Source organism: Chaetura pelagica, unplaced genomic scaffold, assembly GCF_000747805.2.
Source record: "Chaetura pelagica isolate M959 unplaced genomic scaffold, ChaPel_1.0 scaffold344, whole genome shotgun sequence".
Classification (NCBI taxonomy): domain Eukaryota; kingdom Metazoa; phylum Chordata; class Aves; order Apodiformes; family Apodidae; genus Chaetura; species Chaetura pelagica.
In genome coordinates this window covers 7,799,568-7,825,337 of record NW_009953098.1, presented here as the reverse complement: position 1 = coordinate 7,825,337, position 25,770 = coordinate 7,799,568, and the positions used below count along the sequence as shown (strand labels likewise).

General features: G+C 39.9%; 1 protein-coding gene across 1 annotated transcript in view; it reads left to right on the top strand.

Moving 5' to 3' along the window:
• COL4A6 (collagen, type IV, alpha 6) overlaps window positions 1-25,770 on the top strand; it is a 123,336-nt gene that overhangs the window by 72,807 nt on the left and 24,759 nt on the right. The window contains 12 exon segments of the mRNA XM_009997235.1: window positions 8,207-8,341; window positions 9,288-9,332; window positions 14,929-15,045; window positions 17,482-17,550; window positions 18,983-19,018; window positions 19,414-19,476; window positions 20,112-20,147; window positions 20,252-20,293; window positions 20,894-20,986; window positions 22,496-22,549; window positions 23,939-23,998; window positions 24,895-24,939. Of these exon segments, the coding sequence (XP_009995537.1) occupies window positions 8,207-8,341; window positions 9,288-9,332; window positions 14,929-15,045; window positions 17,482-17,550; window positions 18,983-19,018; window positions 19,414-19,476; window positions 20,112-20,147; window positions 20,252-20,293; window positions 20,894-20,986; window positions 22,496-22,549; window positions 23,939-23,998; window positions 24,895-24,939 (795 nt within the window).

Genomic DNA, 25,770 nt, shown 5'->3' with positions numbered 1-25,770 from the left:
AAAGAAATCTGAGGGAAACTCTGTTTTCTTCTGGAACATTAAAATTCTTTTTTTGTATTAAAATTCAGCTCAGGACTTGCGTTGCAGTCAAGAGATGTACACAATATTCAGAAGTGCCCTTCCCTCAGTAAAGGGCAGGAAAATGTTATGACAGCTGCTGTCCTATTGAGCAGGTCAGGGAACTGTTAAAGGCTTTGTAAAACATTTTTTAGAGATTAGGCACTGAAGACTTGAGGGAGAAAAGATGAACTGAGGTTGCAAAAAACCATAGAATCTCATAAACTATTCAGACCTTTGGCTCTACTATACTCTTGTTAAATAAAAAAATGCTTGATTCATAAGTAAATTGAAATCAGTTAGACCTCGCTTGCTGCAACATCTTTGCTAAGATTTCATAAATGTGTAATCCATCCTTTCTATATAAACCCTACTTTTTAAAAATGTTGACATAATGCCAGAGTCCTGTGAGGTGTGGGGGCGGTTTCTGCCCACTGTTGCTTCCTTCCTCCTTCTTACCTCATTTTTTTAGTTGCCTCTAAGTCAGGCTTAAACACCTGCATGATTTCAGAGTAGTGGCAGTTGTCTCCTGTGCTGTCTACAGGAATTGCTCTCCATTTGTGTATGAGCGTAGCATTGCCTCACCAGTTTAAAACACACAAAGGCCCTAAAAATATCAGCCACGTTAGAAAAACCTATTGCTATCACAAGGAGCAAGAAGTTCATCTTGGATGACTCACCTTTGCCTCACTCTTTACCAGCAGAACTAGTTTTTCCCTGGACACCCAGCCCCTTGAGCTGGAGGACAGGGAGAGGGGACAGAATGAAGCCTTCTCAATCAAATTGGAAATGGTCAGGGACCTGCTGCAACACTTAAACATACACAAGTCTATGGGGTCAGTCAGCATGGATTTATGAAAGGCAGGTCCTGTTTGACGAACCTGATCTCCTTCTATGACAAGATGACTGGTGGATGAGGGAAAGGTAGTGGATGTTGTCTACCTGGACTTTCATAAAGCCTTTGACACTCTACCACAGCGTTCTCATGAAAAAAAACTGCCTGCTCATGGCTTGGAGGGGCATGCTCTCTGTTGGATAAAACATTCTCTGAAAGGGTTGTCAAGCATTGGAACAGGCTGGCCAGAGAGGTGGTTTAGTCACCATCCCTGAATGTGTTTGAAAGTCATATAGATGTAGTGCTTGGGGATACGGTTTAGGGGTGAACATTGTAGAGTATCATAGAACTATTCAGGTTGGAAAAGACCCTTGGGATCACTGAGTCCAACTGTCATCCCTACTCTACAAAGTTCTCCCCTAAACCACATCTGCCAACACCACATCCGAACAAGTCTTAAACACATCCAGGGATGGTGACTCAACCACCTCCCTGGTCAGCCTGTTCCAGTCTCTGACCACTCTTTCTGTGAACAAATTTTTCCTAATATCCAGTCTAAACCTACCCTGTTGCAGCTTGAAACAATTTCCTCTTGTTCTGTCACTAATTACCTGTGAGAAGAGACCAGCACCAACCTCTCTACAATGACCTTTCAGGTAGTTGCAGCGACTGATGAGGTCTCCCCTCAGCCTCCTCTTCCTCAATCTAAACATTGCCAGCTCCTTCAGGCGTTCTTCATAAGATTAATTCTCTAAGCCCTTCGCCAGCTTCGTTGCCCTCCTCTGTACTTGCTCCAGTATCTGGTATCTCTCTGGAATTGAGGTACCCAAAACTGGGTGCAGTACTCCAGGTGTGAGTAGGGTTGAATGTCATTCAAATACCTAGTATAGTTCCTTAAAAATCAGATTTACTCATATATTTCATACTACTGTTATTCATTTAGTTGTAATACAATATAAGTCATAACTATGCTTCAGAAATCCTGCTGCTTGTTCTTTATGATTAAAAATCCCCATGAATATTATTATATTTATATTTCTGTATATTATATTATATATACTAGATTTATATTTCTCTAGTGCCCATCATTCTGTATGATGCTCAGTGTTAAAATGGATCCATCTTTCTGGAGTGCAGTGCAGGAAGGCGCTCGCACAGCCAGCACATCTCACACAGATGTTACAACCACATGTGATTTTCACTTACCTTCATGTTATCTGTGTTCCTTGTGGCCTGGAGCCTACTTTCTTATCTAACTTGGACATTTCAGTACATCAAAGCAAAAAAAGCAATCTGAGTTAAAGTCATCCTTTTTTAGTCTCTTACATTTCTTTTAAAAAGTAGTTTCTTTAAAGGTTATGAAGTATAAAATGGAATAATTACTTAGGTTTAACACTGAGTCACTCCTGACATTGTCCATAGTGGGGAAAAAGACAACAGAATGTTTTCTCTTTGATTGCTATGAATAGAAATAGCAAATACGTGGAATTGATTGGATCAGAATGTTCCATGAAAAGTTTTTAAACTGGAAGCTGAGCACTCTAAAGAACAATCTTTTCAGAGATATAAATATCCAATTAAAAAATAAAGACATTTAAATATTTAAAAAATCTGGGGTTTATAACATTTCTGTATTTGTAATGTGATAAACCTTCCATTGCAACTTTATGTTACCGAGGTACAGGATTCAGGAAGCAAAGGGTTCATGAAATCAAATTTCATTGATTTTATTATTTTTTTTAAAAAAAAACAGTTTATATATGGCTTTATGGCCTAGTTTTATACATATGCACACACACATACTTTATCACCTTGATTTTCTAATTGTGGTCATGTCTAGTCAGATTAGTGGAAATAACAGAAGTTGGTTGTGTTTTTTTATAATTGAGTTTATCACATGAACTAAAATTGGAAATTATTATGAGAAGCAGCCTGCAGTTCCTCATTACTACATTAAAAGATTGCTTGTTAGATGACCAGAGCAGCCTTGACAGTCTGCAGTGTGAGCATGCCAAGTGCTGCTTCACATAAACAGAACACTTCCAAAATTAATTATGATATTAAATAATTTGAAATGGTACAGAAATAATTTGTTCCTTCTTTTAAAATGATTTAAAAAAAAATAATATATTACCCTGACACCCTCCCTTTAATAAATAAATAAATAAATCAAAGGGGCAACAAAGAAAAAAAAGATGAGATTTCTGGGAAGGTGCTGAATGAAGTAGAATTGTTCCACAGGTTTTTTTCCAGTCCCTTATTTCTGTTGTATATGCAGTTCTGTGTGTTCATATCGTGCTCTATGGTTAATAAGCTGTGTAGAGAAACAATAAATTCTATGACAGAAATAAAGAAACCGGTCTGAATAAGACTTTCCCTATTTTTTTAGAAGAAAAAGTTGGAGAATAATTTCTTTAAAAGTACAAAGCATTTTTCAGTAGGGAGAATAATTACTTTCTCTGGTATGTGAGTAGGGCACTGGATACCTGACCTGTAATTTGGGAAAATAGTGAAGGGTTTTTCATCAGTAGTTATTATTTTACAGTAGAACTGTGGGGCCCCAATTGAGACCAGGACTCCCTTGTGCCAGGCACTATCCACCTAGCAGGAGATAACCACTCCTGCAGGAATCTTGCAGCAAAGGCAGCACGGAACGAAAAGGAGAAGGAAGGAAATGGAGGTAGAAAGTAGAAGTGGTTACGCCAAGGTCATGCTGCTCACTGACCTATGGACACTGCTGCCTTGCAGCAGTGAGTCACCTATGGACACTTCATCTGAGTTCTGTGTGAGTTGTGTGTCATATTAGAAAGAAATTATTCAGTGTGAGGGTGATGAAACAGTGGCACAGGTTCTCTAGGGAAACTGTGGATGCCCCAGCCCTGGAAGTGTTCAAGGGCAGGCTGGATGGGGCTCTGAGCAACCTGGTCTGGAGGGAGATGTCCCTGTCCATGCCACAGAGTGGAACTACATGATCTTTAAGGTCCCTTCCAACCCAAACCAGTCTGTGATTCTATGAATCACATACATAGACCTTCCTTGAAAGTTTCAGGTTAGATTGTTCTTAGTGTATGTAGTTCATAAGAATGTTATTTTTAGGGCCATAATGATTTTAACAGTTGGCTCTTTGGTTTGCCTTAATGTAATCAACTGAGTGCAAGATGCTTCAGGCTACAAAGCATTACCTCATGGAGTAAATCTTTGTCACTAGCAATTTTTTTGTGCTGATAAAACTGGTTATGGGGGAAATTATGGATGAAAAATAGAAAGTGTGAATAATTATTTTTTAAAAATGTGTTCATTTAATTCTCATAGAGAAGGAAGTATGCGTTAATTTGACAAAATGTTAACATCTTTAAATTCAGTTCCTTTTTTCATACAATGGATCTTAATTTTGCTGCTTGAAATATGGCAGCCTACAAATTTACTAACTGAAGTAGGGATCAGTTCTGTCCTACCTTATCAGCAGTATTCTGCCTTAGTTACTACTCCTACTGAACCTATCTGACTTTGAGTTCCAGTATCCCTCTTGTGTTGAGTCACTGAGCTAATACTTGATAGTGACTATGGTTAGTAGAACTGTCCCCCAAGTGAGGAAGTACTTGTATTCTGTCTGTGAAATAAGGGGCATGTCCAGTAGCTCCATACCACTGCTACATGTTCCTTTGCACAGTGACAAATCAAATAAATTTACACTTTATTCTTCAAGCTTACAGATGCAATAGGAAAAAAAATATGTGTGGAATTTGCAGTGCTATGTGTAGCAGCTCTGCTTCAGTGGGCGAAAATTTATGTGGGGTATTAAAACTGGCAAAAGGGGTAGGGACAAGAGAGAAACTGTGATATATCTGATTGTGTAGCAGTGAATTGCTAAGAGAGGGCCCCATCATTTCTCACCATCCTGGCCTTTCCTCAGGACACCCTGAGATGCAGATGAGTTTAAAGGATGAAGGAAAGAAGGCACATCTTGCCAGAACCTTTTCTATCTTGAAAGGCACTGCCATCAAATTACATTTTCAGGCCAATTTGTTTTACTGCCTTCTGCAGTGGTGATTCAGAAGCAATGGGAGGTTCCTGTCCCAGCCATTTTTTCCTCTTGGTTACCACACATTGAGAATGGAAACCTGAATGTCTCAGACATCTCTGTATTTTTTAATGGTTTGCAGTGAAGTGTGTAACAGAGATGCATGTGGCTCATATTGAACTTGCAGCACAAACTTGGTCAAAATCCTGAAATTATCTATGGAAACACCACGGTATATCAAGAAATAATGTCCTTTTTTCACCAGCATTGTATTCATTACAGAGGGACAGGCATCTCATTTAGTGCCGCTAGTGTAGTAAAAGCCTGGTGCACAAGTATGTTAGAGAAGGCAGGTTATGGTTTTCAAATTTATGAAATTCTATTGGGCATTTGAGAAAACATTCACAAGTCACAGTAATTTCATAGACTTTGTCCTTGGTTAGTACTGGCATTCTCTAATTTTTGTTTTTAAAAATGATTGTCAGGTAGCCAGGAAACCAAAATGATACCATTTGTGTTAATTACTTACGGCTTTTCTGCAGGCTACTGGACAATATATATTGAGCAATAAAGATTGAAATAGGGAGCTCTGTTGATTCACTGTAGTTTCTGTTTGATGTAATCCACATTTTATGTTTAAGCTTGTCCTCACTGCTAAGAGATGATGCATTCTTTTTATCCTTTGGATAAGTAAGAGCAATCTTGATGCCAAAGCACAGGAAAGACTAGGCACTTTTCTTTTTACCACAAGGTAAACTCATTCAGGTCGAGCAGTACTTCCACCCGGCTTTGAACGCTGGAAGTTTAGCTTGTGCTAAAACCTCAGTCTTCGTTATTCTCCTGAAATTGCTCAGAATAAGTGCCTGGTCTTTATAATGCTTTTATCTTAGGACAGTTCATGGGAGTGCTACTGAGTGATGAAAAATGCTGCTTTTTTAGCAGTGGAGGCAAGTCCTGTGTTTCAGCATAGAAAACATGATTTCCATCCACACAGACTTCAAAAGAAGGAGCAGGAATTCTTGAGAGTCTGATTATCATGGCATAATCACATTATCAGAGAGATTAGAAGCACTTTACTGTGTCTTTATGGTTTAGTAACACTCTAAGGCACTGGACAAAATCTTCAAGTGCTGTTAAAATCTTTCTTGTCAGGCACTAAGGCAAAAGAGAGCTTTTTACCTATGGGCCCTTGAAAACAGAGAATATGTTTAATTCTTCTGTCAGAGAGCTGCAGAACCAAACACAAGCAGAACATGTAGTTACTGGTCTTTATTGTCTCATCTAAGATACGTTGCTCGAAGTGACCTGCAGCAAAGCAAAACAAAGCCTTCTAAAATTTTAACTCCTATCAGTTCCAGTCGTTGTGAAACAGTCATTAACCAAGCAATCGAACTAATTGGATAACAAACCATGAGTTTTTTGAACAGGTGAGGAATTCACGGTGTGTTTTCTCTAGAAACCTGGGTGCAATCTTGGATGCTGTTGGCTTTGTGGGTGGTGGCTGACTACAGCAGTAACATGCCCATTTTTAGGGGCTGTTTCTCCACTGCTGTGTTGAACTGAGGTGAACAGTCCACAGCCTGTGCCTTTTAAGTACGACATTGCCTCTAAATAGCTTATGACCGTGGGAAATGAAAAAGTTAAATCTGACACTGCAAGTGAGAGCAAAGCACGTGATTTTTGCAACATGTTCCTTGTAGTGTATGGTCTCTAAGGACCACTGAAGATTTGAGGATTAGTGTTATGATCATATGGTTCCCAATATAAAGGATTCCATTAATAATTAGCCCAGAGTGAAGAAAGCTAAAAATAATCAACAAGAAAGCCTTTTCAGAAAGGTGGGAGTCTGTGCCTCTGTAAGTGCACAGTACGTATAGTGTCTAGACAGAAAAAGTATGAAATACAAAATGTGCACTTGACCTCAGTTAAAAGGCCAGGATGAAACAATCACAACAGAAAGAGTGATGTGGGGGAATTACAGGTGGAACTTGCTGCACTTTAGAAGAAAACTGCTCCAGTAGTGAAGAAACATGGAATACAGGATGAAATGTTTTTGCCTAAACAGGTACTAAAAATTATCTTGGAAAAGTAATTCAAAAAATAAATTACAGTTTCTTTCCTTTTGCTTGATTATTAACATGTAAAATGCATTTTTAAATTAACTGTGAAGTCTTTTACCTGCCAAGGCATGGAGTCAGGACTTCGTATATCTCCAGCTGAGATTATTAAAACACTTGCAGCAGGGCGCTGCATTCCTTCTGCTGCTCCAAGGAGTTAGGGAAATGGAAGAGAAACACACTGCCCTGGGCATGAGTGAAGAGAACTGGGGAGGATTTTTTTTATTTATTTTTTTTGTTAATCTTCTTCCTCTATTCTTTATCTTTTAATGTAAGGCTTTATTCTTTGCATGAATAATTTCATGTAGCCCACTGACTGTCTTGCCAGTGGAAAGCATAGCCCTAAACTGCCATTTTCTACTGATACTTTGGGACTGTTGATCTTTTCAGATTCTTTCAAAATGAACCAAATGGAAAGTACAATAATGTTGATATAAAACTCTGGGTTAAGTGTTCAGCTGCCAAGAGGCAGCTTTTGAGACCAATTAAAAAATCAGAGCACCTACAGCAATTTTTTTAAAACATTGTCTTGTTTCAGAAACAAGTACCAGGCTACTTTGCACATCCAGGTAGTGCTAGAACAATGAAAGTTCATCAGTGCCGTATGAATGGGCGCAGCTGTAGAAAAGGCTGCCATCTTCGGGCAATGCTCTGTCATTACACCCTTCTTTTTGTGCTCAAGAAGTCAAAATCCACACCCTGACTGCAAGGTAACCAGGAGAGCACAGGGGAATCAGTGTGGTAGTTGCAAATACTCTTAAAATGGGCTTTCTGACTGAATGTGACCCACGCACTTCTTGCATCTTCTGTTATCCTTTTGTTCTGCTTGATTTTGCATAAGGAAAATATTTTTGTACTTTGCCACTTGGAAATAGAGGTGCAAACTCAAAAAGAAACCCAGTTTAATGTAAAAACACTGTTGTCTTCCCCTGATCCTTCCTACAGCAATATGAGTAGTAATAAATCTTCCAGGAAAAAGGGGAGGTGTCTTTCTAGTACTTATGATTTATCTCAGTCTAAACACTCTTTAGCTGAGAATGTACAGGAAGAGCTTCAGGATGTCTTTACTGCTACCTTGAGAGGTATCAAATTGTATTAAAGACTGAGTTGGATAGAGTAATTGCAAAGGATTTTGTGAACATTGTGCCCTGGCTTATTTTTGTTGTTGTGTATTAGGGTCGACCAGGACCAATTGGGCTTCAAGGACCGATAGGTGCACCTGGATTTACTGGCCCAGAAGGTTTGCCAGGAGCAAAAGGTGAGAGAGGAGCAGTGGGCCCCCCTGGACCAGCTGGACAGAAGGGTGACAAGGTAGGCTCAACAGTGATTTTTCTTTTTTTTCCCCTGCAACAGATCAGATACTGTCTGATGTGAGAACTGGGATGAGATTCCTACTCTCCTTCCTAGGCAGTTGCAGGAAAGCAATGTTTCAAGGACAACAACTTGCAAGCTAAAAAAGCAGAGGAAGTCCAGCATGCTTGCCTAGTTTCTAAAATCTGAAGGAAGTCTGGGACATCAGGACAAGGGCTTAAATCCGGGACTATCCAAAAGCATCTTACCTGTATATTTGATGCCAGGTGCTCAGGTCATGGGTGCAAATAAGAAAAAGACAGTTTAGGTACCAGGACCTGTAGAGCAGAGTTTGTCTTCCATGTTTTCCCAGCTAGGTGAGGTAGCTAGATGAAAACTAGCTCAATTGTACTCTCATGTGCAGCAGTTTTGGCTGAATACCCTGCTTGCACAGTATGTTTTGCTACTATTCAGAGCAGAGCAGTAGAACCAACAAGGTGATCATTACGTGCAACTCAGCCGGGGGTGGTCTGAAGTTAATATGGTGGTCTCTGTATCTCTGGATGGTGCTACCCAAGGGTAGACAAAAAACCCATAAGTCCTGTTGAAATTCCTGGAAGGTCAAGAGTGACACTGAAAGTTAAGCTTATACTGGATTGTTTTTTTTTCCTGGCATCTTGTTTTCCCCAGATGTGCAGTAGGAGATTAGATTTTTACTTTAAATTGCATGATTAAACATTCCTGAAACACTCATTTGGCACCCAGTCAGGCTTAGATGCTCAGTTCCTATCTTCATTGGCCTCTTCTGTGGCCAAAGAGAATCTGTATGAGATAGTTTACTTCTTTTTCTTTTTTTTAAAATCTGAAGTCCAAGACTGAAGATGTTGAAGTGAAAAGTATCTCACAGGAAACTGAAATATACAAATTGATGAAATGAAATATAATGTGTACTCTTTTTTTTCTTCAGGGCCCAATGGGAGTTCCAGGATTTCAAGGCATCAATGGGATCCCAGTAAGTTTACATATTTAAATATTAATCACCAGAATGTTAGTCAGAACCACAATTACATAAGCACTTATTGTGCTTATGAATGGGCTGTCCTAACATATGCATTGTGTATTGTGCAAGTGTTTGCTTCTCTCTGAAGGGAAATGGCAGTGTTTGTTAGTCTACTTGGTGGTGCTATGCTGGTTTGGAAGAGGTTTGGATCCATCCTGTTAGGGGACCACAGGAAGTTCGTACGTATCAGGAAGTGAACCCCAGTTGCATGGGAATCCACTGCATTATTTTCAGCACTGTGTTTTCCCAGCGCCATGTCTAGAAAACTCTGTATCATAAAATCATAGACTTATGGAACTGAGGGGACTTCAGTCAAAAAGGCATGATCAGCTGTGCTTCAGGACATTTTTAGTATGTTTCGTAATCAGTTCCTAAAACCTTGTAATGATGGAGACTTTAACTTCTCTGTTAGAAAAGCTTTGCTAATGCCTGACTTTACTCTTTCCTTCTGCAGTTTAACCCTCTTTGGTCTCATCTTACTCATCACAGACCGAGAGCAGATTGTTCCCTTTTACTTAGCGGTAGCCTTCTGCTAGGTGATAACTGTTACCAGATGTCCCTTAATCTTATTTTCCTATGACATGGACAAAAACAGTGATTAGAGCTGAGGCCCTCCAGAGAATCCTTACTTCTCTCTAGGTGCTAGTTCTGGTTTAGATCTGAGCCTTTCAGAAACCTAAGACAGGAAAGAGATAGTTGCTGGATTTTCCAGGTGATAGGGGTAGGTAAATGCTTTCCTTGACCATCAAGGATTTTTTTTTTTGTTTCAATCTTTAGAACATTTGAATTCTAGTGACAGTTTTTTCCTTTACCATACAATGTACCTAGAGTATTTGAACCAGCATTCTTTTGCTTTGGTTTTCCCCAGTGATTCTTGCAAAGATGTCTTACAGACACTTTACCTCAGAGGAGTTTTAGGTGGGACAGCTTTAGAAGTTGCCCCAAACCTCCTTGCTCTCTCTACAGTTTTTAGCTCATCCTGCTTTTTTCTTCTGGTATTATAATTCTTTTTCTATTCTTGACGTTTTCCCCTCTTCTGTGTCCTTGAGCCTTCAGACTATCTCATCTTCCCTACTTCCTCAGCTGGCCAACAGAGCTCCAAGAGTTGAGCTGTGTTTTCTTACTTCCTATCAAAAACTGAATTGTTTTGATAGATTGGCTGAAAATGCACAGTTGGCCCTGTAAATGAGCTTGCTGATTTCAGTTCCTTCCTGGCCCTTGTCCTTCTCTCCCCCTCCTCTCATCCTTGCCTGTTTTCTCTCCTGCTCTACTCCCTTGCTGCTTTCTTTTTTTTCTTTTCCCACCAGCCAACTCTACTTCTGAAAAGAACAAGCTGTTCCCATAATAATGTAATTGAACACACTGTGGGAACATGCTGTTCTCAGGGTATTTTTCAGATGAGGCGCTGGAGAAAGGGGATTCCCGACAATGAAGAGAGGCAGAGATACAGCAACAGCCATTGCCAGATAGTTGGCAGCAACAGACACTCCAAGGAGGGAGCAGGGGAGGTAGATGTGAGGGTGCAAAGCCTCCAGCATATGCAGAACTACCTTGCTGGCTTTGCAGTGTTCTGCAGGTGGGTGATTCTGCTGCTCACAAACAGCAAAGTGCTCATCACTGCAGTTCTTCTGTGTCACAACTGCAGGACAGAAAAAGAGAAAAGGGAAATTAATTCATACTGTTTACATTCTAGCCATCGAGGTAAATACTTCCATTCTAGGGTGAAAATAGCAGCCAGTGCTGCTTGAGAAAATACTTACACTGTTACCAGTTGCAGGATGGGGATTAGCTTTGATTTGTTCTGAAATATATGGAAATTATATGGATGTGTGAAATGCAGAGCAAAGGGAAGAGAGTATGTGTGTGCTGATACCTGTAAGGGAGAAGCAAAAATAATATTGCTATGCCTGCACAAGAATTATTATCTTAATATGAAGAGAGATTCTTTGTAGTGTGCAGGTATGTTAGTGTGGGCAGGTATATTTTAGTCATGGCCAAAGGGCTTCTAGGCTGTAATTCAGAGGGAAATCCCACTATTGACCTTGAGGGAAGTGGTTTTCCACAGAGTTCCCTCGAGGAATGCTGGTGGCAAGTAAATCATGTTGTTGCAGCTGGCCTGACTAATCCCTTTAACCTAATAAATACAGCAGCTACATGTGTTTATTGCTAGCCTTTCTATGTCTCCCTGTACATGAAACCCTCAAATCCTTAGCCCTACTCAAGAAGTTTATTTTTTCCCATCCAACAAGATTCAGGGACACCTCTGGCAAAGGCTGGAACTGGAGCCAGCAGATGCATATAGGTTTTCATGAACTATCTAATAAATACTTGTATGAGAAGTAAGCCCTTTTCTGTACTGTGAAAGCTAGAGCTACATGGAGAGGCAGAATTCTGCATTTTGTGACCATCCTAGAAGAAATGCAAAAAGGCCACTTTGCCATAGCAATCCACGAAACTGCTTATTCAATTAGTTTTATGTTCACCCGTAGTGCATTTGTTTGCTTGTTTTTAAATATTTAAGTTGTCCTGTTGGGATTGCCTTTGTGCTGTTTGATTTAGTAAAGAGGCCCCTTGGGATCACACTGTTAGCTTATGAGCAAGAGTTAGATAAAGAACAGTTCAAGTTTCCTTATCTGTCTCTCAGGGAATGTCCCCTTTTGTGAGAACAGAGGGCACAAGTGATCTCTCCTGCCTGTGTTTTAATTCAGATCTGTTATCTAAGTCACCCTGCCATGTAGAAGCAAAGCCTGTGAAAGTCTTTTGCCTTAGTCATTTGAGGTGCTTGTGCTGAATTGGCGTATCTGCCAAAACAGGAATTAGAGGCAGTATGAGTAGTGAATCTATTAACCACTATTTTTTGGGGGGGTCAAAATAGCTTTTAAAATCAGGATTTAAAAACCTTTGGTAAAAGGTTTGTTTAAGCCAGAATTTTACAACTCTCAAGCAAGTCCATTGTGGGTGCTCAGTATCACCTCAGGTAAGACTGTTAGAGCATTGTGAACTCTCATAGCAGATTAACTAGAAATCAGGAAACTCTTCGGATTTTTTTCATAAAGCAAAAGAGATGTCGTGTATATGTGTCAGTCTGTGTGATGTTGGCTCACAACCACAGGCATAGATGCCAGAGAGTTAAGTGACAGGGCCACAGAATTATTTACCACACATAAGAAATCACTGTGGCCAGCACACTTTACATCCTCTCTTTCTGAGCCCTTCTCACATATTAGGAGAATACCAAAATCCTTTGGGCCTAATACAGAGTGTTTGGGGCCGAGAGTTAGGAGATCTCACCCAAAGAGTTTCCCAAAACATGAGACCACCAGTCAGCTGCCTGCCATGGGCTGGCTCTTGGCCAGCACTAAAGGCTCAGCAGCTTGGCTCCCTGTTGTCCAGCTCTGAGGGGCAGATGTTGGTTGTTCAGCTTCACTAAACCTAGCAGCTGGTCACCTTATGTTGTAATCAGATACATGTGCACTTGTTCCACATTGCCCCTGGTTTTGTTGATGTTGTAAACAAAGTAAAAGACCTGATAGACAGTGACCTCTCTGGCCTCCCTCTGCAGTCACAGCCTGATCTGTCAGAGGCTTGCTGCTCTTGGCTATGATATCCTACATATGGATGGATGGGGGTGGATTGCCACTAATTTGCTCTTGCTTTGGGAACCAAATGGAATAATTTCTAAGTGGCAGTAAACTGGTGCTTCAGCCTCTTCTGTCACTTCACTAGGGTCTGGCAAGTCCTTGCTTGTGCACCACATGTGGGTGTTTTGACAGACTTTAATCATCAGGGCAACTGATGCTATGTATGCAGTGGTGCCTGATGCTAATGCTTTGGAATTACTTCATTCCATGTCCTGAGGCCTTGTTTAATCTCAAATTTATACTTGTCAGATGAGCTATCTTGATCCTCTAGTGCAGAGACACTACATTTATTCACTTTGTACCTTATTGACTGAGAGAGAGCAGATCTGGGCTCTCTCTCCTCACAATTTTGTTGACACAAGTCACAATACATTTGCCAAGGGACTGAGGAGCTCATCTGGCTTAAAATCAACCCCATTAAGAACAGTTATTTCTCAGCTGTGTTGGTTTCCTGCTCCAACTGACCTATTTCACTTGTGCTTATCCAGCTCAGGGAAAAGACACAAGTGCTAGTAAGCAAGAGTGCACAGTGGCCCTCCTGACAGTGGCTGAGACAGGTGATCAACTTTAGTATTTACTTATTTATGGCCTAAGTTCCTGTGCATCCTTAGGAAAGTCATTCTGCTACTGTGTGCCTCCAGCTTCTCATCTGTAAAATGAAGATTATAACAATACCACATTTTTGCAAGGCATTTTAAGATCCAGAGATAAAAAGCTTTACACTACAGCACAGTTCTCACTGAGTTTGGTAAGAGCATATGCTATTGGCTTGGACTTGGAAGACCTTTAGCAACACAAATGTGTTTTGTTTTAAGTGTCAGGCATAAAGGATTGTTATGTTCTGCTTTATCTCCATTTTATCCATGTTTATTTTTTTACTTTCCTAGTGTGAGTCATAACTTGTTCAATGCCATATCTTAAGGATGAATCTTTGGGATCAAACAAAAGTACTTTTTGGATGAGTCAAGATCATGGTGTACAGAAGGGAGGGAGAGAACTATCAGTTCCTGCTACTAGCTCCATGAGTTTCATTTTTCTTCCTGCCACAAAACACTGAGAGCCACAGAACTCATTTCTATAAAAAGGAGGATAGAGTGAGGCTGCATTTCTGTGTTTTGCCTACACATACCCGTAAGACGCTGAGGAAAAAGTAACTGGTCTCCTTTGCATGCTGAATAAATTCCAGTCAATTTAATAGAGCTATCCCAGAGCAAAAGAGGTGTGAAATCAGAATTAGGTAAAATTGTTTTCTGCACTACTTGATTAATAATTGACCATTACAAATACTTTACTTTAAATGTGGTTAGTTTAATTAGGTCTTTCTCCAAGGTGCTTTCTCTAAGGCCTTAAGTTTCAAATAACAATAAGAGCTGTTTTGCTTGAGTGGCTTGATGCTGGAGCTGTAACATCTGTTGAACTATTAAAGGAAAGAATCCACACTGGAGAGGAAGAGAAGCCACTGAAACTTTAAGCAGTTTGGAGTTATAAATGCTCAGTATTGTTGAGTCTGCCTCTGCCCTTGTTTTTATGAGTGAGTTCCATTTCTGGTGTCAGGTGCACCCTTGCATGCTGTTTGACACTGTTATGTGCTGTGTATTTCAGACTGCTGTGGGATGAGTATTGCCCTTTTGGGACCTACTCATGCACGAGTTATGTACTTTGGAAAATTACCCCTTGGAGAAAATGATAATTAAATGAATGCAGTTAATGTTCTAGAATTTCAGCTTTGGGAAGGATGAACAATGCTGGCCAAACAAGTTAGTTCTGTTGCAGTCTGCCATACGTGGGAGTTGTGTGTTTCTTTTGTTTTGTATTCCCATTTGAAAGGTATCAGTTTTCCAGAGACAGTATTACTAATCAAATAATGCATCCTGTCAGTCGTTCAGTCTTTTTTTCCCTTTACACAGGGTCACCCTGGACAATCTGGACCTAGAGGTCTGCCTGGCCTTGATGGATGCAATGGTACCACTGGGAGTCCTGGAGTTTCTGGATCAGATGGGTTTCCTGGCCTTCCTGGGCTGCCTGTAGGTCCCAATTTGAATATGGTGTTTTGTAGTCACTAAAGCAGGATTTGCTTTTCATGCCATTATTGGAAAAGTAACTCTCAGGTACTTAGGAAGAACCCTAATAACTCTTAAGTTTATTAGCATCATTATTAGAGCTCAGCATCTTTGAGGATAAAATGAAAAGACTGAGAATTCATTTTGTTCCCACACCAAGTTACACCATTGTTATGCGCAGTATTCAAGCTAACTCAGAAGTTTTTGAGAACCATGAAGTGTCAAATATCTTCCACCTGGCACATTTCAAGTTAGTGGATGCTGATTGAGGAAAGGATGTTCTCACGCGTTCAAGTCTGTGCACCAAATGTTGTGCGCCTTCCTCCAGGTCTTAATACAGCCAAAAAGGTTCAGTCTTAATGAGTATCCATAGCATTTACTTTCCAGGGCATGTGTTTTACTTTTGAAAACACTTTTCTACAAGGTTGCAGTTTTTTTCTAAACTGTGCTAAGAAATCTCTACATGTCATCCAGCCTTGAAATTCATATGATGTTGAAAAAATACGGAAGCAATAAGATCAAATTAAAGTACTATTTTCTGAAGCAACTGATTCAGTTGTACTGCTGCGCAAATATCTATTTTGTAATGCTTGTAGGGTTACATTTTTTTGGCAAGAAAAGCTGCTTGGATCAGCCAACCCCTCTCAAATTAAGTTGGCAATTAAATTAAATCACTTCAGATAAATTGGATAGGATGATCAAGGTTAAAATAAATTGGGTAAATCTAGAATTGTAATGACAGCTTTTTCAGCAGATTTGTGAAGTCTACCTGTTTTTTCTGTCATTGATTCTAAACAAAATTTGGTGATACACAGTATTAAACAAGAGACAGAATCATAGAACGATTTGAGTTCAAAGAGACCTGAAAGATCATCAAGATCTAACCCCCCTGCATGGTCAGGGACACTTCCCACTTAGACCAGGTTGCTCCAAGCCCCATCCAGCCTGGCCTTGAACACTTTCAGGGCTGGGGCATCTGCAGTTTCTCTGGGCAACCTGGGCCAATGTCTCACAACCCTCACACGAAATAATTTCTTCCTAATGTCTCATCTAAATCTCCCCTTTCAATCTAATGCCATTACCTCTTGCCCTATCACTGCACTCCCTGATGAAAAGTCCCTCCCCATATTTCCCATAGGCCCCCTCAGGTACTGGAAGGTGCTATAAGGTCTCTCTGGAGCCTTCTCGTCTCTAGGCTAAACAAGCCCAACTCTCTCTAACCTTTCCTCACAGGATAGGTGCTCTAGCTCCCTGATCAACATGGCCCTCTGGACCTGATCCAACAGGTCCATGTCTTTCCTGTGCTGAGGATCTCCATGTGGGATCTCACCAGAGCAGAGGGACAGAATAGCCTCCCTTGACTTGCTTGTCATGCTGCTTTTGATGCAGCCCAGGATATGGTTGGCTTTGCATGCTGCAAGCACACATTACCAGCTCATGTCCAGCTTTTTGTCCACCAACACCCTCAAGTCATTCTCCACAGGGATGTTCTCAATCCACTTATCACCCAGCCTGATGAGTTGTTTGGGATTGTCCCAACACAGGGTGCAGGACCTTGCACTTGGCCTTGATGAATGAGGTTCACAGAGGCCCACCTCTCTAGCCTGCCAAGATCTCTCTGGATGGCACTGGTACGTTTATGAACAGAAGGGTTACACCATGTCAGCCAGATTAACGTAGGATCTTAAAAGTTGTTGAAGGCCTAAAATAAAAAGGAAATCTAATATAAACAGGAAAATACCAGAGAAAATATTTGCAGGGCATTGTTTTTCTAAAGCTGCAGGAAGTCTTAAGTTCTCATGATACCATAGCTTCTTTGGCAAAGCTGGAGTGGTACTTTTGCAGTTCACTGAAACCAGGAGTTTGCTTTGTTCATTAAGCTGAATGTAAGTTATTTCAAAACTAAATCAGTATTTTCTCCAGGAATTTTTTTTTTACTTTTTTTTTTTTTTGATGAGTTGTTTGGGATTGTCCCAACACAGGGTGCAGGACCTTGCACTTGGCCTTGATGAATGAGGTTCACAGAGGCCCACCTCTCTAGCCTGCCAAGATCTCTCTGGATGGCACTGGTACGTTTATGAACAGAAGGGTTACACCATGTCAGCCAGATTAACGTAGGATCTTAAAAGTTGTTGAAGGCCTAAAATAAAAAGGAAATCTAATATAAACAGGAAAATACCAGAGAAAATATTTGCAGGGCATTGTTTTTCTAAAGCTGCAGGAAGTCTTAAGTTCTCATGATACCATAGCTTCTTTGGCAAAGCTGGAGTGGTACTTTTGCAGTTCACTGAAACCAGGAGTTTGCTTTGTTCATTAAGCTGAATGTAAGTTATTTCAAAACTAAATCAGTATTTTCTCCAGGAATTTTTTTGTTACTTTTTTTTTTTTTTTCTTAATCAGGGTCGTCCTGGCCCAAAAGGTCTTAAAGGAGAACCTGTTTTTGTTCAGGGCAGTCTTAAAGGAATGAAGGTAAGACTTGTCATCACATAGCAGAAAATGTATAAGAAACTCTCTGATGTCCAACAGGTTGCAGGGCTGATGCTGAAGTTAGATGTGGGTGTCCTGGACATGGCAGGATGCAAAGCTGTGAAAAAGGCCTCATAACAACTTAATTAATGGTAACAGACCACAACTTGGTTTTTCTACAACTTGGAATTGCTTGGTCTCTGCAGAGATCTTGTCCATCCCACACTGGGATGCTGGGACATGGCTCACTGTCCTACCACTCAGCTTAGTTGTTGGTCCTTCACTTGCCTCTGGAGAGCTGGTGCCACTTATTTTTGGTGCCAAACCACAGATGTGAGGAATTTTTGTAAGCTAATGAGGTAGCATGTCTGTTCCTAGATGCAGATGTTGCAAAGGAGGGCCCCTTCACCTACGCTCTCTTGTAGCTGACATCTTTGCATGTGCCAGGTCTTTTGAAATAGCAGCTCAGGAAACTTGTGTATGTTAAGATTTCTACTCACAGATCCCAGCTGTCTCCTAGTGGTTTTCCTACTGGGAGATACTTCTAAGTAGTCAGTCATATTCTGGATTTAAATACATGAATATCATATCCCACTCACAGTATTTCGTCCTTTGCTGCTGTGAAGTCAGGATTTTACTCTTATTTAATAAGGACCTTGCCCTGAAATGTTTGTATCATGGCTGTAATTTTATTTCCTGTACAGAAATTACAAACTGTGGATGGGCAATTTCAGTTTATTGTTCAGAACAGTGACTGGATTCTTGAATACACTGATGTAAAAGATTTGGTTCTTTGTCACCTTGAAATAAACACTCACCAACTTACCATGGTTTTTATTTTTGCTAGAAGTACTAAATTTGGAATAAATCTCCAAAGGATTCAGTACCTCTTCTTATACTAAATTTAGCAAGATTTAGCAGCCTCATGTTTCATTGAATATTGAAAAAGAAAATGATTCTGTCATGTAAGGACCCTCACACTGACTTTGTTGGTCAAAATGTAGAAATTTTCTTGATTTCTGTCCACATAATATACACTCGTAAGTTGGTAAAAGTTAAATAGATCTTTATTTACTTCAGTGTTTATGGGAAATACAAATAATTTTATATAAAAATGTTATACTTTTACATATTTTATAGTGGTTTTGCAATGAATTTTTTTATAGTGTGTTTTCCAATTTTCTACAGGCTTTTTTCATGACACTTTAATTTCTCTTAGTACCAATAAATAAATTGTTGTAATTTCTCCAGAGTTCTGGAATCTTTCTGTTGCTCCATTTAAACGTGGACGCACAGATGTTGAAATATCTTCCCATTTGCACTGGATCTGTTACTAACTAACAGCAAATACTTCTATTTATACAAAACTTAATATGCTTTATAGTTTGCTGTAATAACATAATGTAATTTTTGCTCATGCATTTATAATTCTTAGGGAGAAAATGGTCTTCCTGGATTGGATGGAGTTTCTGTAAGTTATTTAATTCAGGGAATAATGATTTTAAGGAATATGAAGGAGGCATTTTTTATTGCATTGATGGTATGAGGGGATCCACATTATGGAAGAGTCAGATTTTTGCTGTTATATTTTTCATTTTTAAATCAAACTGTCTTCTACCATTGAGCCTCTATAACTTCAATTTTCAAAATGCATCTAATATATGAAATGGATTGTTAGAGCATTTAAATTGGCATACTTAATGTTTCCTGAGACTCACTTTGTCATTGGTTGGGGTTTGATTTTTTAAATATCTTTTTTTGATGTTGCTGGTTGGACCTGGTGATCTCAGAGGTCCTTTTCAACCCTGATGATTCTGTGATGGGGCATGTGCTACACATTCTGAGTGTTTGGTGTTGTTCTCACAGGGCCCAAAAGGTTTTCCAGGCCCAACAGGCCCTGCAGGCCCTATAGGATTACCTGGTGTGCAGGTAAGATATCACGATTGTTGAAAATCTCGGCAGTTTTTCCTCCTTGCCTGTGTTTGTGTTATGACAATGGGCAAAACTGTGTCTGCATCCAAAAGGACTGAGCACAACTGGCTTCAAATATAGAATAGCTGAACTCAGTTTAATCTAATCACAAGAAGGAAGGCTCCTCTCTAGAGCATTCAGAGCAGCAACCATGAATGAGGGCTCCAGCAAAGTCCATGACTTCTGTCTACAAACACAGCATTATACTATTCTGAGGACTTCCTCATGTCAGGACTAGAGGAGTTATGCTGACCTCTGCATGTCTGGAGCCTTTGTCATCAGGAAATATGCTGAAGGGTTGTTTTTTTAAGGTAATAGAAGAAGAGCTTCCATTAGGCAGAGGTAAAAACAAACTACTTGTTTGTGCTTTTAAGTTTAAATTTGCTCTTAATTAACCACAGTACCAAAGGGCAGTGTTGTCCGTTATAGATATAAAGACTTGAAGATCATCAGTGTAACTGTGCATCAGTTACTTTTGCTTTAAGGCCAAGAGGTGAAAGTTCAGGTACCACTGCAGATGCCAGCATTGCTCCAATTGCATGCATGCTAATTAAGTAAAAAGAAATAAAATCTTGATCTTTTTTCATATTCAGGGTCCAGTGGGGCCCCCTGGACCACCAGGGCCAAAAGTAAGTACCCACCTTTCCTATCTTCTCTCTACACCTGAGTGTTGACTTTTTTAACAGTGCTGTGGACTTAGATGATAGTGATGCTGTTGTTTTTTCTTTCCTAGGGTAACATGGGATTAGGCTTTCAAGGAGAGAAAGGAGAAAAGGTAGGTGAAACGTGTTCTATTATGGAAAGAGCAAGAAATAATATTCTAGCATTCAGTTGTAGCTTGATCCTTTAGAAAATGGGTAGATTCTAGCGTTTTCTTACTTTCCTCTCTAATTTCTTCTCTTTGCCTGATTGACAGTCCAAATACTAAGGAGTCTTGCTGGTTCCTTATATATTGGTACACAAAAAACAGGATGAGAGCTTTTTCTGGATGAAGAGGGGGGAAAGGGGGAAATCTCGGTTCAGTACAGTGTTTTAATGGCCTTCAATAGCCGTTGTCTAATGTGTTGTTTCAAAAGCTGAGCTTTTGTGTTGCTGTTGTTTTGTGGTTTGGGGTTTCTTGGTTTCTTGTTGGATTTTTTTTTTTTTTTTGGCCATGTTTTATATCCACAGCTCTGGAAACAGATTTAATGCATTTTTTTAATCTTCATTTATAGTCTGATCTTTTGACTTCCATATCCAAACTCCTGTGCCATCATTCAAGCATATAGATATTATTTATGTGGGATATAAGTAGAGTTTTTCTGATTTACAAGCCACTTTCATAAGCAATCAAACATGTTCTGCCCATGTTAGTATTTTCCTCTTTTGCCAACAGGGTGATGTAGGCCTGCCTGGCCCTCCAGGTCCCCCACCATCCACTGGAATACTGGAATTCATGGGATTTCCAAAAGGGAAGCAAGGAGAAAAGGTCTGTGAATTCAGTTTACAAACCCTCCCGATGTGCCTTCATTCAAGGCTGAATGAAATTACTGGATAGTGAGGGCTGTTGTATTTCCAAATCAAAGTTATTTTCTATACTAGTTTAATCTGCCACATGGCTGTTGAATGAAAAATATTCTTGACTCCAGGACACTGTGGAGCTCTGGAGGATGCACACCTCTCAGAAGGAGAAATCTGAAAGCTATTTAAAGGTTTTCATTAATTCTAACAATAAATCAACTGTAGTTTGTTTCTGGTGGCCCTGTGAAATTGTGTCAACCAAAGCAAAAAACTCAAACCCTTTTAGAAACAGAAATAAAAAGCTCCCACTCTTTTGCTTTGGCTCTGATGCACACTGCTCTGAAATAATCAGGTATTTTCCCTTTATTTTGTTATCCTGTGTTACCACTTATTATCAGTTTTTATTCAGATAACATTTAGTTCATCAGTGTTTTAATAAAAGCTTTATGGACCTTGAGGTAAAGATCATAGAATCCTAGGGGTTGGAAGGGACCTCGAAAGATCATCTAGTCCAACCCCCCCTGCCAGAGCAGGGTCACCTAGAGTACATCACATAGGAACGCATCCAGGTGGGTTTTGAATGTCTCCAGTGAAGGAGACTCCACAACCTCCCTGGGCAGCCTGTTCCAGTGCTCTGTCACTCTCACAGTAAAAAAAAATTTTCGGATATTCACCTTGAACCTCCTATGCTCCAATTTGCACCCATTACCCCTTGTCCTATCACTGGTCATCACTGAGAAAAGCCTAACTACATCTCCCTGACACTCACCCCTTACATATTTGTAAATATTGATGAGGTCACCCCTCAGTCTCCTTTTCTCCAAGCTAAAGAGGCCCAGCTCCCTTAGCCTTTCCTCATAAGGGAGATGTTCCACTCCCTTAATCATCTTTGTAGCTCTAAGATTGTCTAAGTGCATGAAATTTAGGCATACTGAATTAAACTGGGACATATACAGGCTGGTTTGTGAGACCAGTCCGAGCTTGCCTAAGCCCCTTCCTAAGTGGTGAGAGATTCTGCCTTACTTGGTGGAGGTACATTAGTGTGAGGTGAGATTGAAACAAATGCCATTTCTTTTGGTTTACTCTTGAATTTGTAAGCAGGGTTGTGAAGACATTATGCTATCTCATCATGGGCTATTTTACTGCTTTCCGTGAAATACTGAGCAGGTATTCAGGTCCCACAGTGACAATATGAAATGCTTCTAGATTGACATCTAGCAGTGGAGGACAGCAGCACAACAGTTCCCAAGTACTGGTCTTTGAAGCCATGGGAAGTGGTCACAGACAGTATGTTGCATGCACTGACACTGTGCTGAGGGACACTTTATCTGGCTAATGATGAAACAAATCAAGTGTACTTGCCCACAAACAAATTGAAAGGGCTTACTTTAGGAGTCAAGAGCATGATGGGTGGATTGGGGAAAGTCTTGCTTTCATAGGTAGAGTAATTTATTCTGTTTACTCTGCCCCTTATCAGGGTGAGCCAGGGCCTCGAGGATTCCCTGGAGACAAAGGGTTGCCTGGCCTGCCGGTAAGGACAGAGAAGAGTTTTTAATGTGTCTAACACGGATTAGATGGTTCAGCAACCTCTGAATGGCTCACAAGGTCTCTACACGAGTTCCTAGGCATGATATCACTTTGAAAAACAGACTAAAATGTCCACAAGACTTTTTGAGGAGTGTAACTGTAACTTGATAGGTCTTTTGTCCTGGAAATACAAAGAAGATAATGCTGTTCTACTGCAGATGTTACCAAGTAGCCATCATTTCAGTACATGTAGTCTGCAGTTTGCAGCAGAGATCTGCAAGTAGACCCTGTACATGGCCACTTGATGTCAGTGTTTCTTGAGCTCCTACAGAGTGGTAGACATATTTTTAAAATATCTTTTTTTTTCCTTTAATTATGTCTAAACCTATTTTTGTCATTTTACTTGAAGGTCATCATACACATGCAGATTTTTGTCTATATTTGTCCAGTTTTAAAATGGTCTATTTAACATTAGTGCTCATAAACTCAGAAATGTGTAGCATCTTCTCTGTATGAATCAAGAACAACCATTTATACCTGGATTCCAGAGAGCTATTTCCCAGCTTATAAGCTTTTGTAAACACAGGTTATTTTGATAAGTTTAGGGAATAAATATTTTGTGGAACTAATGACTAATAAGATAAATTGTTTTCCACTTTCTTCAATGTACAGATGTTTTTAGTAGAAAGACATGCAATAAAAGCCTATACATGGAGCACAGTTTGTTATAAGCCCTTCTGGACGTGTTCCATAATGTGCATGTTTAGCTTTATGCATCACAAGAGGCCCATTGAAGCTGCTGGGGTAGAACATGTGTGAACTTAACCACAACCATAAGATATTTCAAGATTGAAGCTTGAAAATTGCTTAACTACTGTAACTCTTGCTGAAATTAATCCTGATGTTCTATTTCTGGATTTGATACTTCTTGCTGATCGGGAAAACCACCAAGTATTTCCAAATGTTGAGCATGAAAACACTATTTTTGAGTCATTCTTAGGCTATAGAAAAGGGTGCTCTGAGCACTCGAGCTGCTGTTTAAAAAACAGGATTTGAAATACTTTTTGGATGTAGAATACAATGCAGAGTGGCAGTTGCAGGACTTTGCTGCTCATAGCAGGGGCTCACTTGGATATGCTACTGAAGTTATGCTGTGGTTTAAATGGGTGGAAGTAATGGGAAATTACAAAGATAATGTACTGCATATACTGCCAAGTCTGATTGATACAGGCTATCTTTCTGGGGCAAAGGAGTCCCAGAAGAAACAGTCAGTTCCCCTTGTCTCTCAGTTTTACTGTTTACTTTACTAGGTGGATTTGTGCTCTTTTTGTCTTTGAGCTGTGCTGTTCAGTTCCAAACTAAGCACAGATTTAATGTTGACATTTTTCCTCAGGGCTTTGGAGGTATTGGAGAAAAAGGAGAAAAAGGTGTGCCTGGCTTACCTGGTGGCAGGGTAGGTAACTTTACAGAAACCTTAAATGCCTGTTCTTAAACACATGAAGGGTCTTTCATCATCAGATGCATTTAGGAGTCTCGGACATAGGACTGGGTTCCATAGTAGCCATTGCCATACAACAACAGAACCAATAGATAGTTCTTGCCTTAGTAAAGTCTCAGATTAAAGGTGAGATGAAAGATGTATACAGAAAAGCCATTCCAAGAAAATAATACAGAAGTAATTAGTGGATATCTTAATACATTTTTTTAAACTTCACAGAAAAGGAAGCTTGCAGGAGGTCAAATGAAGATACTAAAGAGGCCTTGCAGGAGTGTTAGGGAGCTCTTAACCAGTGCCAGAACCAGCTATGAGAGAACAAAGATAGATATTTGGGGAAGAAATGGGCAAGCTGGCAATAGATGTTGGTCTAACTAGTCAATGAATATGGTAGTGAACAGCATGCTCAGTCACACGCCAGCCATAGATTCTTCAAACCACTATGTCCCTGCAGAGATGTCCTTATACACAACAGTAAGACCACAGAATACTGTTCTGCATGTGCAGAATAAATTGTCAAGATAGAAAATCTTGATTGCGTTTGGTTTTATGGTCTTATAATTGCAAACTACCTGCCTAACTTCCTATTAAACTGAGACACCATTACTTGTTTAACTTGAACTGCTGATTAGAAAGACAGCTACTAGAGAAGATCAGACTCCTTTTATCAGTTATTCTGCTGAATTTTTTCCATTATGATTGTTAATCTTGGGGTGATACAGAAATAAGCGGTAGCTTCTCCTTTTGCAAATTTTACATTTTCTTCTTTGATGCTGAGATATTTGGAGTCTGATATAATAAGAACAGACTGAGATGGAGCCTCTGAAAGTTAATGGTTTTTTTGCTCTTTCTAGGGTCTTTTGGGACTGGATGGATCTGATGGGATTCCAGGGAGAAAGGTGAAATTTAATTTTTGCTGCACTTGCAGAAACCATCTAACTGTTTAAGATCTACTGACTTCCTTATCTAATGGCTCCAAGTATTCTGATGGATGAATGCACCTACCTCACTGAATTAGGGAGAGTTAACTAGAAAGTCCACACAGAACTCTAGATTCTTTTAACTGTCTCTCTAGCTATCCCTACATATTTAGAGGACTATCTCCACAGACTGGAAATTTTACATTCCATCCTGGAACAATCAACTGTCTTACTTTTCCCTTTTTGGGAGTGGAAATGGCCAGGTGATCAGGTGGCTGAAAACATGTTAAAGCATTTCCACTTGTAGATACAGTAGTGTAAGCAACTTTCAGAAATACAGTTTTAATTTTGCAGCCTGGAATTCAGTCACATATTTTGGTTTATGTAGGTCTTTTTCAAGACATGCTGAAGGTGATGGTATCTCCAATATAATCTGATTCATATCTCTATGTTAAAGTTATGTGATTAAAACAAAGTCCTTTATGACAAGTTTCTCAACAGTATTGTGTATGGGCTATATTGGGGCCTACAGCTGACCAAGACTTCAGAATTACAGGCAGGTTTTAAAGTTAAGATTTCCTGCTCCAGACCTCTTGGCATATCTCATTTTGTCTGCAGTGGCAATGGGGTTTGTGATGCATTCAGTGCCAGACTGAGTGGTGAGAAATTGATACCATCACTTTTGTCTGTCTTTATTTCTTCTGCAGATATTTATTAGGACAGTGAACTGAGTTTGTGATTCAAGTGCAGGCACTGCAGATGTCTCAGCTAACAAATAATGCCACTTGTCTTATTGTATCACTGTGTAAC